Source organism: Rhinopithecus roxellana, chromosome 11, assembly GCF_007565055.1.
Source record: "Rhinopithecus roxellana isolate Shanxi Qingling chromosome 11, ASM756505v1, whole genome shotgun sequence".
Classification (NCBI taxonomy): Eukaryota; Metazoa; Chordata; class Mammalia; order Primates; family Cercopithecidae; genus Rhinopithecus; species Rhinopithecus roxellana.
This window is the reverse complement of record NC_044559.1, coordinates 76,809,917-76,823,504: the sequence shown is the minus strand read 5'-3', so window position 1 is coordinate 76,823,504 and position 13,588 is coordinate 76,809,917. Positions and strand designations below refer to the sequence as shown.

The following is a 13,588-nucleotide window of genomic DNA, read 5'->3' as shown; positions in this document are numbered from 1 at the left end:
AGACTCACCCGGCTGCCTGGGACCTTCTCAAGCCCAGGGGCAGGGTTTATACAGCGGTGGCTGTACAAACTTGGGTAGAAGAGGTGTTAGCTTTGGGGACGTGTGCTTTTATCTTCTGGTACCACTTCCTCCTCCACCTCTACCCTTCTAGGGGACAGGTGTGGCAGGAAGTTCAGAGGGTCCAGGGGCAGAGGTGGCTCCACCTACCAAAGCCAGAAATCTGGCAGGGTGAATGGATAAACTGGAACAGGATGAAGGAGCAGCCAGAGGACAGGGCACACCAAATCCCCCAGTGAACTTTCTGCACAGCGAATGATCAGAGTGGATTGTTGGCTTGCATAGGCATGAGCCTTCCTCATCTGGAGACTCTGGCTTCAGGTGTAGTGTATGGTCCAAGTGTCCAACCAGCTTCCTAGGTTTTTGTGTAATCCAGGTCTTTCTTACATGCTGGGGCTCTCTTGGCTACAACCATGCCATGGAAACACCCACCCCAGCTTGGAGCTACTTGGGCAAAAGATAGCCAAGGGCACTCTCACATGGGTGGAACCCACAGTATCTTAGAGACCAAATGAGTGTCAGTCTTTTTATTTTTCTTCCAGCTCTGGCCTAGATTTTTAAAGATCGTTTTTTGTTTGTTCGTTCATTTGTTTGTTTGTTTGTTTGAGACAGAATCTCGCTCTGTCACCAGGCTGGAGTGCAGTGGCACCACCTTGGCTCACTGCAGCCTCCACCTCCTGGATTCAAGCAATTCTCCTGCCTCAGCCTCCGCGTAGCTGGGACTATAGGCATGCACCACCACGCCCAGCTAAATTTTGCATTTTTAGTAGTGACGGGGTTTCACCATGTTGGCCAGGATGGTCTCGATTTCTTGACCTCATGATCCACCCATCTCGGCCTCCCAAAGTGCTGGGATTACAGGCATGAGCCACCACGCCCAGCCAAAAATCTTTTTTTTTTTAAGGGAGATTCTGGTTTGCTTAATTAACTTCAAGGAGGCAACTTTTTAACCTCAACTAGTTCTATAAAGAAGGAAAGTAAAATATACAGGAAAAAAACAGGGGGTCAAAAGTTCAAAAAATCAGGTAGAACCAGTCCGAATGTTTATAAAATCCTGATATCTTTGAATAAAGGTACAATGCTAGGAATAATTATCACGACTATATTGCATAGTGCTTTCCCAAAGTGCATTTAGATGCATTATTATACCTCCTTTAAACTTCATGACTTCTCCATTAAGTAAGTAAGTCAGGTATAGCCCCCAGTGAGGAAACTGAGGCACAGAGTGGTTAAAGGAATTGGATCATAAAGTGATTCAGTGACAAAACAGGAATCAGAAGCCAAGTTTCCTGGGACCCAGTTAGCTCCTCTATGTCCTGCTCCACAGGACACACCCAGAACACAAATATTGATTATCTTCTCTGTGAGGCCATGGCCCTCACCAGCCCTTCTCTAATTTCCTACGCCATCAATGCTCTGGACCAGCCCAGTAAGAGCAAACAATCCCCTGGGGTTGAAGAAAAACGGTCAAGTTATTAAGAACAGCCTTAATTTTTAATTCTCTTTGGCGTTCTAACCCAAATTAAAGATTAATATTTTTTCCCTAAGGCAAACAAAGTTTTCAAATGAAAAATCAGTCATTGTGTTTAGAATGGGTTACATTCTTAGAAAAGATCCTTTAAGCACAAACGTTATTCATCAACCCTAATTTTCCTATAGATCAATGTTACCATGTGTCAATAATATGTCATATTTACTCCACCATAAATGATGCCCTCACTTTGGTAAATGCCACCCTTGGACCTCAGCATGCAGTACAGGGTCCAACTTCCAATTGCCTGAGGCTGTTTCTCGTAGCAGAATGATGAGTGACCCTCTCCAAGCAGGCCTCTACCAACGGCGGATGGGGGCTGCTGTGTAAACGTCCCGGCTGTCTCATCGCTCAGATGGGTGTTCTCCACTGGCTCCTACCTGTCTCACTTCTCCATCCCCCACCACATTCCCTGGGATCACCTCCCACACCAGCTGTTTGCTCTCAAATCCTTATCAGGGGAGAAAAGTTCTAGAAATGGAAGTGGTAATGCTGGCACAACACTGTGAATGTACTTTATGCCACTGAATTGTATACTTTTTTTTTTTTTTTTGAGACAGAGTCTCGCACTGTCGCCCAGGCTGGAGTGCAGTGGTGCCACCTTGGCTCACTGCAATCTCCACCTACCGGGTTCAAGCAGTTCTCCTGCCTCAGCCTCCTGAGTAGCTGGGACTAGAGGCACGTGCCATCACACCCAGCTAATATTTGTATTTTTGTTAGAGACAAGGTTTTGCCATGGTGGCCAGGCTGCTCTCAAACTCCTGGCCTCAAGTGATCCTCCCACTTCAGCCTCCAAAAGTGCCGGGATTACAGGTGTGAGCCACCACACCCAGCCTGAATTATACACTTTAAAATGGTTCACATGGTGAATTTTATGTTATGTATATTTTATTACAATAAAAACCACTAATAAGGAGGCCCTTGGGGCCAACAGGCAGAATATTCTCCCATATAGATTGCTTGCTGTGCCTGGTCATTCTTCTTTGGTATCAAATTATATACAGTTTAATCTCTCAATAGTTATGACTTGATTAAAGCACCTGATATAAAAAGTACAAATACTTAACATCCCTCTCCCCAAAATGTCCTTGTCAGAGGGTCTGCTTCTTGGAGAGTGGGGGATGGGGGCTGCAGATGGGCAAACTAAGCCATGTTCTTTTGGTAAATTGTAGACATTGACCATTCTGATTTAGACTATAGCTACTGGTGGGCATAAATCATTTGTTCACAGCCTGAACAGCCTTGGGTGAACCTTGCATAATGTTTCAGAACTTGTTATTCATTCTGGATGGCCCTGCCTGAGAGGACCCCAGCTGGTGTGTGGACCTCTGTGTAATCATGAGTGCGGACACTTTTAGGAGTACTCCCATGTGCCAGGCACTGTGCTGGGCACTGGTTATACCCTCAATCATTCAATGCTCCCTACTGGGGTGGGCACTTTCACTTTTACCATTTTGCAAAGGAGGACTGACGCTCAGGAAGGTGAAATATCTTGCCCACAGCCCCCAGCTAGTGAGGGGTGAGCAGTGAGAAGGAATTTGATCCCAACCTCGCTGGCTCCAGAGTCCATCCCTGTACCCCTCTACTCCTCTGCATGTGCGTCTGTCCTGCTTCAGTACCTCCAGTGGCACCAGGTGGAGCCCAGGTGAGTGGTCAGAATGTGATGAGACCCAGAAGGCTCAGGTCTTGAGCCCAGACTGCTGAGCACACGTGACTCCAACACTAGGACTCCTGGGCCTTCAAACACTGGGTGCACTGCCAAATCACAGGTTTCTTGATGCTGTCTGTATTTAAAAACCTGAAATGTTTCATTTCATCAACACTTCTATCTTTGGATTATCTATGGACTCTAGTTTTAAAAAGCATCTCAGCTCTTTTATCACTGAGACCCCTATTATCTGACCCTAGGATGACTGTGTAGGTCTCGAAAAGCTTTTCTGTTTTCTCTCCTTTCTCTTCCTCTCAACCAGGAGGACAGACAAGTGTGAACTCAGGTACCAGCAGCATAAATTTAAAATCCAGACACCCAAGCAGAAGTCATAGGATGATCTCTCTGACCTTCTGCAATGGTTAAAACCTCTTAACCCCTCTTCTCCCAAAATCATTAACATTAGCTAGGTTAGTACTGTCTTCAAAACACTGTGTTAGGCATGGTGGAACAGACCCTAGTAGGGCAAGCCAGACCTGTGTGAATACAAAGATAACTGACTCATTAGCTACCAGATGGTGAAGCAAGTGTCTCATAGGTCTCTGTATTTGGCAGAGTGCCTGGTGCTTGTTAAGTGTGGAATGAATGAGTGGTGTCACCAAACAGTTTCCTGAAACCAACCATTCCAACAAAGCCTTCTAGAGCTCCATCACTGTACTGTTCTGTGCACTGGGGACTCCCCGGAGCACACAGCAGACAAGTTTTTGCCCAAGTGGAGCTTCTAGTAGGAGGGAGATGGGGTGTTGGACCATAACCTTGAGGACAGAAACCTAAGATGATTCCAGTCTGTGATATGTGAAAAGAGAGGACGCCAGGGAACAGGAAGTGAGTCGTGGAGGGCTACTCTGGAGAGAATGACAGAGAAGGCCTCTGATGAGGAGATGCTACACTGAACTCTAAAGGATGAAAAGGGCCGGAAGGTGAAGATATGGGGAAAGGCAGGGGAATGGCAAGTGCACAGGCCCTGAGGGAGAAATGCTCTTGGCTTGTCAGAGCAATAAAAAGGAGTCCAGGGACTGTGGCACAGGGTTTGGGGGAGAATGGAGGATGAGCTCAGGGGTCAGATCACATAGGGCCTTGTAGGCTGTGAGCAGGAATGTGATTTTACCCTGAGTGGGACAGGGGCCCCTGGAAGGCTTTCATCAAGGGTGTAGCATTATCTGATTTTTAAATTTTTTAAACATCATTGGCTACGATGGGTTAACTATAGAGAGACAAGAGTGAATATGGGGAGATGACTGAGTGGCTACTCTCTTAGTCTAATCACGAGATGATATGGCTTGGCTGCAGCAGTGCCATGGGAGATGGTTAGAAATGACCAGATTTAGGATGCACTTTGGACATCTGTGGACTGCTGATGGCTTGGATGAAAGAATGAGGTGATAGCAACCAGAGACAGAAAAAGAGAAGTGCCAGATGAATGGAAGGAGTGGTAGGTCCCACATACGCTTGAACGAGTAAGGAATACCATGTCCTAGGGTGGTCCAGGAAGGCGTTACTGAGAAGGGACTGCCAGGGCTGGATCTTGCAGCCCAGTAGTTTTCATACAGGTAAGAAGGAAGAGGCATGGCATGAGCAAGGGGCCCATGGCAGGAGAGAATGTCCTGTTTGGAGACCAGGGTGTTACCAGTCCCACTAGGTTCATGGGAAGTCAGGCAGTTGATGGCAGCTGGAGAGAGACTGTGGAAGCTGTGCACAAACAGACCTAGATTTTAACTTGGTTCTTCATGTAATAGGGCTCCATCCATTCAAGATCTGAGTGCCTCTGAAAGCCTTCTCCTGCATGCTCCTCTTGCTATAAGGTTGGCCTCGGTTAATCACAGAGGCCTACTATTCCAGAGACTCTCTGTGGGAAGATGCATTGTGGGTAAACGCCAACTTCTTGCTCAGGGATGGTGGTGCCACATGGCTGGCACAGAGGGTAGGCTTAAGGGGAGCGGGCCCAGTCCATAGTGTGCACCACTGGAATTTGTGGCCCTGCTATTGCACCGTGGGAGCCCTGCTACACCTGGGGCATGGGCTTCTGAAGCACTAAATGGTGTGGATGCAGATGACGCCATTGCTCACCAGAATCAGAAACAGACACCGTGTATACGGGATTTTTCCTTTTTCTGCTTAAAAAACATACATCCTCCTAACTGCCAAGGGGAGAGTGAGGGGCCTGCAGAGGAAGTATCACCATCCTCTTTGAGTGAAAAGGTGGAAGGATGCAGAGCTGAATCCACTTATTCACTTCTGTGCATGTCTTATGTATCAGGTACCAGATTGTTTACAGAATAAATAAGATATAACCATTGTGCAAAAGGTCTTTATAGTCTAGTGGGGGACCCAGATCTGTAAAGAGTGTGACGAATGCTGGGCAAGTGCTCTGCCCACTCAGGCCACAGCCAAAAGGAGAGTAAAGGACAACAGATGACAGCAATGTCCCATACAATGCAGCACCCTAGGAAGCCACATACCTGTCTGCTTTCCTGATTTTTGCTTCTCTCTCTGTCTTCGGGTGATGCTGTCTCTTAGCCGTTTAAGATTTTCCTGGAAAAAAATTGGTATTTATTTATTTATTTATTTGTTTATTTATTTATTTATTTATTTTGAGACAGAGTCTCGCTCTGTTGCCCAGGCTGGAGTGCAGTGGCGCTAGCTCGGCTCACTGCAAGTTCCGCCTCCTGGGTTCACGCCATTCTCCTGCCTCAGCCTCCCGAGTAGCTGGGACTACAGGCGCCAACCACCACGCTGGGCTATTTTTTGTATTTGTAGTAGAGATGGGGTTTCACCATGTGTTAGCCAGGATGGTCTCGATCTCCTGCCTCATGATCTGCCCGCCTTGGCCTCCCAAAGTGCTGGGATTACAGGCGTGAGCCACCGCGCCTGGCCGGTTTATTTTTTAAGTGTACACAGAATGATACCCTCTGAGAATGAGAGTTTCTTTCCGATTGTATGCTGTTTGCAGGGTATATCACATTGCAGTCACATTTACAACATGCAAATGAGGCTCAGTGCATTCACAGTCAGCCCCCAGAGAAATCCAAATACTCACAGAATCTGTGCCTGAAGAGATGCCGTCTCTTCCAGAAGAAACTGTCTTTCCTCCCCTCTGGTTCCCAGCTCTGTTCTATACGGCCCCTCTCATGTATGCCTCTTAGCCCGGCTCACAAATACTCCACAGGTATTCCCATCTCTGAGACTGTGTTCTCACATCACTCCCCTGACCTTCAGGGATGTTGGTTCCTCTCCATGAGTCTGGATCAAGGCCCACTTTCTCCCTGATGCCTCCCAAGATGCTCCAGTCCTTAGTGACTGCCCACGCCAACCATCCAGCACTTGGGCTACGCTGTCCCATCGTGTGTGCACACTCTTGTGCCTTGCCTCTTCGAGATACTGTGAGCTCTCCAAGGTCAAGAGACCAGGTCTTGTACCTTTCCATAATCCTGCCATCTGGTCCACTGTAGTCATTCAATAAATGTTGAATAGATTTATTCAATGTGAGGGTCAAGATTGTTGCTATTTTAGTCAATTAACAATAATCCCAAAGTTAAGTGCCTGAGCATTATAGGGAAAATGTCCAGACAATCTGGCTGGAGCAGAAGGTTCATGTCGGGGAGCCGCAGGAGGGCCAAACTGGAAAGGGGGGTTGATCTGCAGCTGCAGGCTGAAGAGACTGAGCTGTGTCCAGGAGGCAGCAGGGAAACATTGAACATTGTGAGCCTGTCATGGCTCTAAGGTTCCAGTCAACTAGAGAAGAAGGAACGGAGGCCAGCAGACCTTCCTGGAGACTATGGAGTATGCCAGATGCAGGCAACAGAAGCTGACATGGGGATGTGGCTGGGGGAATAGAGAGACAGGAGCAGATGCAAGAGGACAAATGCCACAGAGCAGACCAAGCAGGACACGCCGCTGGCTGGGTGTGCAAAAGCACAGGAGAAGGCCAAAGAGACTCTGAGGTCTGATCTCTGTCTCCAGGAGAAGACAATGTGATGAGCACAGAGACGGTGTTGGGAAAGGAAAGCAGCCTTGAGGGACGGTTTGTTATTAGACATGCTGCGAGTCTGGGACACCTCACGGGGACGAAGCCAACTGGTGGCTGGAAACATGGAACCAGAGACACAGACTGCACAGAGAAGGAGCTGAAGGAAAGCTTCAAAGTCCACTTATGAGAGGGCGACATGAAGGAGACAGAGCAGTGGACAGAGAGGCAGAGGAAAAGGAAGATGAGGCCTCCACCCAGAAATGTCTCCACACCACCAGCCCCTGGAGCGGGGAGATACTCCGGAAGTGCCCGGAGGTTATCAGGACCAAACAATGTGAGCCCCCATGGGCTGGGCTTCTGCCATATTGAATATGAACCCCAGTTGTCTGCTACACCCAAGAGTTCTGGGCCAGTTCATGGGAAAGGAAGAGGTCTCTTGGATATAAACGAAGAAAGACACGGCACATGTATACCTATGTAACAAACCTGCACATTGTGCACATGTACCCTAGAACTTAAAGTATAACAACAACAACAACAAAAATACTTGGAAAGGATTTACCTTTCTGCAACAATGGACTGGTACATACAAGTTGATGATAATGATAAGGCACGTAAATTATGTTCCCACTGGAAACCTGCCCTGTCCACCCCTTCTCATTTCCTTTCAACTTATCCTCAAACTACTTTCGCTGAGAAGCTTTTCAGCAGACTAAGTTAGTGGTGGCTTTTACCTATTTATATTTGTATTAATTGCTTACAGATTATGCCTCATATTAGCAATTACATTACACTACAAGAAAATGTGAGAAAAATAAAAGAAAAAAAGAAAGACAACTAACATTTACTATGTATTTACTATGTGCCAGTGATGCTGCTTATAGTGGCTTATATCACCTAGACCTCCCGCTTCACATTTCAGAGGTGGAAAAACAGAGGCACAGCAAGGTCAAGGTCATCCAGCCACAAAGAGCAGAACAAAGATGTAAATTCAGGCTGCCAGCTCCAGAGCCCTGGCTGTTCTTAACTACTGTGCCACGTGGTTGCACAACTTGGCAAGGAGCAAAAGGACATTGTTTAGCCAGGGCCAGCCTTTTCTCAGCAGGACTGCAGCCTCTTTGGGGCTCCTGAGTGAGGAGCACCCATGATTCCTGCATTCAGCTCTCCAGAGTGCCCTCCGACCCTTCAGGCCCCCAAAGGGAGGGAGGCATCTGGCAGAGCAGGTGCCCCTGTCTTAAGGAGCACTAAGAAGGCAGAAGGTATAGCGAAGGGAGCACAGACTCTGGGGTGAGAAAGGGGAGGTTTGAATCTTGACTGCCTCTTCACCTCTCTGAGCCTCAGTTTTCTGTAGAACAGGAGGAATAATACCTATTTCATATGCGTGTATGAGGAGTGAAAGAGGTCAGGTCTATTTAACATTGAACACAATACCTAACATAGCACTGTCAGAGGTCAGCAAATGCTGCCTGATGACACGTTTCCCCACTCTTCACCACTAATCCTGTCCCAGAAGACAGGTGCCCATCTCAGCCCTGGAGGGATGCTGGTATGTCAGATAGCGTAAGAACAGAGATTAGAATACACACCACCAGGGTCTATGGCCGTACCACCCTGAACGCGCCCAACCCCATCTGATCTCTGAGGGTAAGCAGGGTCGGGCCTGGCTAGTACTTTGAAGGAAGCAGCCTGGGGAGGTGGAGAGAGAAAGCAATAGTTCCAGTCCTGACTCGGCCCCTCACTAGGAAAGTTGCCTTGGATGTGTCCCTTAACCTCCTGAGCCCCATTTCCTCCTTTTTAATACAAAGGCATTGGTGGACTAAGAAGAAACTTCCTAATGTTGAGTTTGAGTTTTTTTATTGTTTTTAATTATATATAGTGTACACTTATGATACAGGTATGGAGTTATATATTCTCATAAAAGCTTCAAACTATACAGGTAAAGCAAGAGTCTCCTCTGACATCCCAGTCCTCCAATCCCAGTCTTCTCCCGAGAGGTGGCCCCTGGAATGGGCCTGAGGCAGCCATTTTCCAGATCTTTGTCCTTGCATTTATATACATGTCCACAGAAATACAGAGTTTGTGTGTGCAGGTGTCTGAGTTGTTTTAATTTGGGTGGTTTTGCATCTGCAACTTGTTTTGTTCATTTAATCATATTTCTTGGCAGTTTTCCAAGTTTTCTTTGAGTGCTAAAGTGTGATAGTTATGAGGGTATTTGGCAGTAGGAATAGAGAGAGGGACTCTGAAAAGAAAAAAGCTGGAAAGCAGAAGCAGGGAGCCAAATGCAGAGAGACGCAGCAGCAGAGTTAGTGTTTATAGCTGAGTCTTTGTTCCTGATCTCAAGCCTCATGGCACCTAGAAAAGCTACCCAGCTCTCAGCCAGGGAGTCATGTGGTTACAGACCGAGGTGACACTCATACACTCTCACTGGTTCACAATGAAACTCAAACGTTTGCAGGCACAGGTGTCATGTACAGCAATACACAAGACAGCCATGGCCCAGCCCTCCTCCACTGTCAAGTGGAGACAAATTCCATACAAAGCTAGTTACCTGCTGGAAACGAAAGGACTCCGATCGTTTCTTCTGGTTGAGCTGCCACTCTTTGAAGTGGAGCACAGCCTCATCCACGTTGACAATGCCCAGCTTCACCTGCTCCTGGAGGGTGATAAGCTGGCGCTGGCCTGGTGTTTTCATCCCCGCAAAAGGGTCATATATACTCGACTGAGGCCTGTCCCTCCACGGTCTGACAGGCGGCCCTGGAAAGGATGGCAAAACTCAGCTTGACAGTTCCCCCACTGGGGACTGCTCACCAGAGGCGTAGGGTTAATGAGGTTGGTCACAGGCTCAAGAGGACTCATCTCAAAAGAACAATTACTTGTGGCCAAGAAGGGGGAGATACAACATAAAATCAGGGCAGAAGAATGCAGCTAATAATTCCAAAGCCTATCACACTAAAGCAGACAAGGCTGCAACATTTAAGGGAGGTGTGAAATCTGCTGACTCTCCCAAGTCTTAATTATTATTACTATTATTTTTAACAGACTTCATTCATTTCATTTTTCTTGTATAAAAACCCAATGTTGTACCCACAGCTGGAACCTGAGTCTTCTGCTTAGAGACTCTGGTGTGGGTCTTGAGAGATGGTCAGTGAATTCCTGGTAGGGAAATTTGGTGAATACAGTCTCTTTCCAGAGGTCAGGGATCAAGTTGCTATCAGTCTTAGAGATGGCATCAAAGGTGGCCCAGGGTGGCAGTGCAGTCCCTGGCCAAGGTGTAGCAGCCATCAGCAGCAGCTTCTTGGGCACAGAGGCCAAGATAATGCTAGTGCCCCTGGGGACAGGGATAAGGCACACCAGCACAGAGCCAGTGACCTGTCACGTTGCAAAAGCTGGCGTGGGGCTTGCTGATCTTGTTCCCCCTGTAGCCTCTCTGTGTAGGTCCAGTGGAGAGCTTGGCTGGGATGATGGTCCCTTGGATGGTAGTGGCTAACCCCTTGGAGTACTTAATACCCAGACAACATGGCCACTGTAGTCCTCAAAGGCAACAAACACCTTGAACCTGGTGAAATGCCCAGCATGGGTCAACTTCTGTGTCAGCATAATCTTCAGAACCCCATTCTTGAGAGATGACCCCAGGAAAAGGTCAATGATCTTAGACACCTTGATGGGCAGAGAGAAGAGAGCTCTCCCAGGACTTGATCTTCATGTCTTTGGCCAGGTGGTCTAACTTAGTGATAGGTGTCCACTCCTTGTCCTCAGCCTTACCTCCATGAATTCCAGAGCCTTGGCCCCAGCCACAGCCACAACCTCGGCCTGAATGTCACTGCCAAAGCCTCCAGGGAGGCCATCACAGTCTCCCATTCCAGGACCCCCAGGCTCTTCCTCTGCATCAGCATCACCCACCATTTGGTGTTTTCTTGAAGAAGCAGCCAAGCCTTAACTATTGAGATGCCTTTAGACAACCATTTCTCAACCTTGGCACTATTGACATTTTGGGCCAGGTAGGTAATTCCTTACTGTGTGGGTGCGTCCTGTGTATTGTAGGATGTTCAGCAGCATCCCTGGCCTCTACCCATTAAATGCTAGCAGCACCCGCTTCTTTAGTTGTGACAACCAAAAATTTCCCTTATATTGCCAAATGTTCTTTAGGGAAGGGGTACAAAATCACTTCCAACTGAGAACCACTGCTTTAGACTTCAATCCACACCCACAAGAGAATATACTGGAAGAGTTTAGCCAGGATATTTCTCTTAGCCCCACTCTCGTCCCTCACTGTCTCTAAGCAGCATGGGGCACAGTGATTGTGGACCCATAGGCATGAAATGCCCCAGGAGACTGGAACATCAGTGGAATCATGACCCAGGCCCAACAGCATCAGGTATAAAGTAGGTGCTGGCTTCCAGCTGGCTACCCTTGGGTTGTTCCTGTGCCAACCTCTCTTCCACATTACAAATTCACAGTTCTCTGCTTTGGAGCTTCTAGAGAAATATGAAGCCAACCCTCATCACTCTCCAGGCTGTGATTCCAGTTCTGTGGGGAATGAGCTATTCGCAGCGACCGTGGGGCCACTGAGGCAACTTGACGTTTCACTCAATTCGTATAAGGCTATTTGAATCTGAATTTCTCCAGCAGGACCCCATTTGGGTATTGTGATTCAGGGACATAACATGAAGAATAAAGAGAAATGGCTTCACCAGTGAGTACTGAAAAAGCCTCAAAGACATTTATCTATCATTCTGCCCAACCACTCACTATCTGTCCACACACACCCACACATCCTTCTGCCAGGTCTGCCCTTCTCAAGGCTCTCTTTAATGGTGTTGGGAGACGCAGTGGAGGAAAAAACAAAATGCACAAGCCAACCAGTTCCAGTCTCCCACTACCAGAGCCCTTGTGGGATGCCTTCAAATGCTTACATGGTGTCATGACTACTTTTCAAAAGAATCCTCAATGGGATAATACTGAGTGTTTCTGCTTAGCACAAGGAAATCAAGAAAAAAAAAAGCACTTAGCTCCTCAAACTTCCTTTACAACTGTTTAGAAAAATGAGACTTCCAAGTTGTTCCCCAATGGCAAGCAAAATACCTTTTAAATAAAAGTTGATTCAAAGTATAGTTTAGCTAGTATAGATAAGGTAAGTAAATAGCCCAGCAAGACTGTATCATTAGGTAAAGACTGGGTGCTGGGCCACCTACTTTCATCCTGTTGGCATCAACCTCCATTTTTAGATTATACTTTTATGTGCTTTATGGACACTTTCCACTAATTAAGGTCCTTTGTATGACCAATTTGTACAACATTGTGGAGGACCCTGATCTCTTTCCCACCCCCTTTACCATCAGTACAAGACTCTCAGACAGTGCCACCCTAAAGTATCCTTGGATCTTTCTATTGTATTTATTTATTTATTTATTTATTTATTTATTTATTTATTTATTTATTTAATTTAAGAGACAGGGTCTCACTATGTTGCCCAAGTTGGTCTCAAACTCTTGGCCTCAAGTGATTCACCCCCTTCAGCCTCCCAAAGTGCTGGGACTACAGGTGTGAGCCATGATGCCTGGCCTAGATCCCTCTATTTTTCAATGCCAAGGAGCTATTGTTACACTTGCAAATCACTGACCCATGATCACTTCAACCACACAAAAGTTCAGTTCATATAACATGTGGCTTACCTTTCCTGAGGCTCTCTGAGGAAACGTAGAAATTCCCAGGCCGCTCTTGACTTTTTTCTGCAAAAACTATGAGATAAACAATATTCTGATTACTGAAAAATTATCAAAATCCAGTACAAAATAATAATAATAATTAATCCATACCTAGGACCACCATATGTGGTTCTGTAAATCAAAAGTATAGAAAGAGGCAATTAATGAGAAGGACTAGGAATTGTTAAGTAATGGCAGACTAAGCAGACATGATCTCAAACTAGAAAGACAAAGCTAGCGAGAGGACATGATCAGCATTTACAAGCTCATTGAAAAAAACGGTAATGGGAACAAGAACATGTGCCTGGACTCCTGAGCACCTGAAGCTAGCCATGGAAAATCTGAGCCTTAAAATTTGAGAATAAAAGGAAGTACCACTTAAAATGCCAACTAGTGCCATAAGACAGAACTCTAAGCAGTAGAATAGTAAAATGTGTGCACAGCTCTAAAGAGATTAACGGATCATCACACACCGGGTCCTATTTGGGGAGGGGGAGGGGAGGGATAGCATTAGGAGATATACCTAACATAAATGACGAGTTAATGGGTGCAGCACATCAACATGGCACATGTATACATATGTAACAAACCTGCACGTTGTGCACATGTACCCTAGAACT

At 46.7% G+C, this 13,588-nt stretch overlaps 1 protein-coding gene across 6 annotated transcripts in view; it reads right to left on the bottom strand.

Moving 5' to 3' along the window:
* PIK3AP1 (phosphoinositide-3-kinase adaptor protein 1) overlaps positions 1 to 13,588 on the bottom strand; it is a 131,368-nt gene that overhangs the window by 18,098 nt on the left and 99,682 nt on the right. For all 6 annotated transcript variants that reach the window (XM_030940094.1, XM_010389580.2, XM_030940095.1 and 3 more), the window contains 3 exons: positions 12,936 to 13,001; positions 9,812 to 10,017; positions 5,756 to 5,828 (listed from right to left, as the gene is read on the bottom strand). In XM_030940094.1, coding sequence (XP_030795954.1) covers positions 5,756 to 5,828; positions 9,812 to 10,017; positions 12,936 to 13,001 — 345 coding nt within the window. The remainder of the gene's footprint in view (positions 1 to 5,755; positions 5,829 to 9,811; positions 10,018 to 12,935; positions 13,002 to 13,588) is intronic.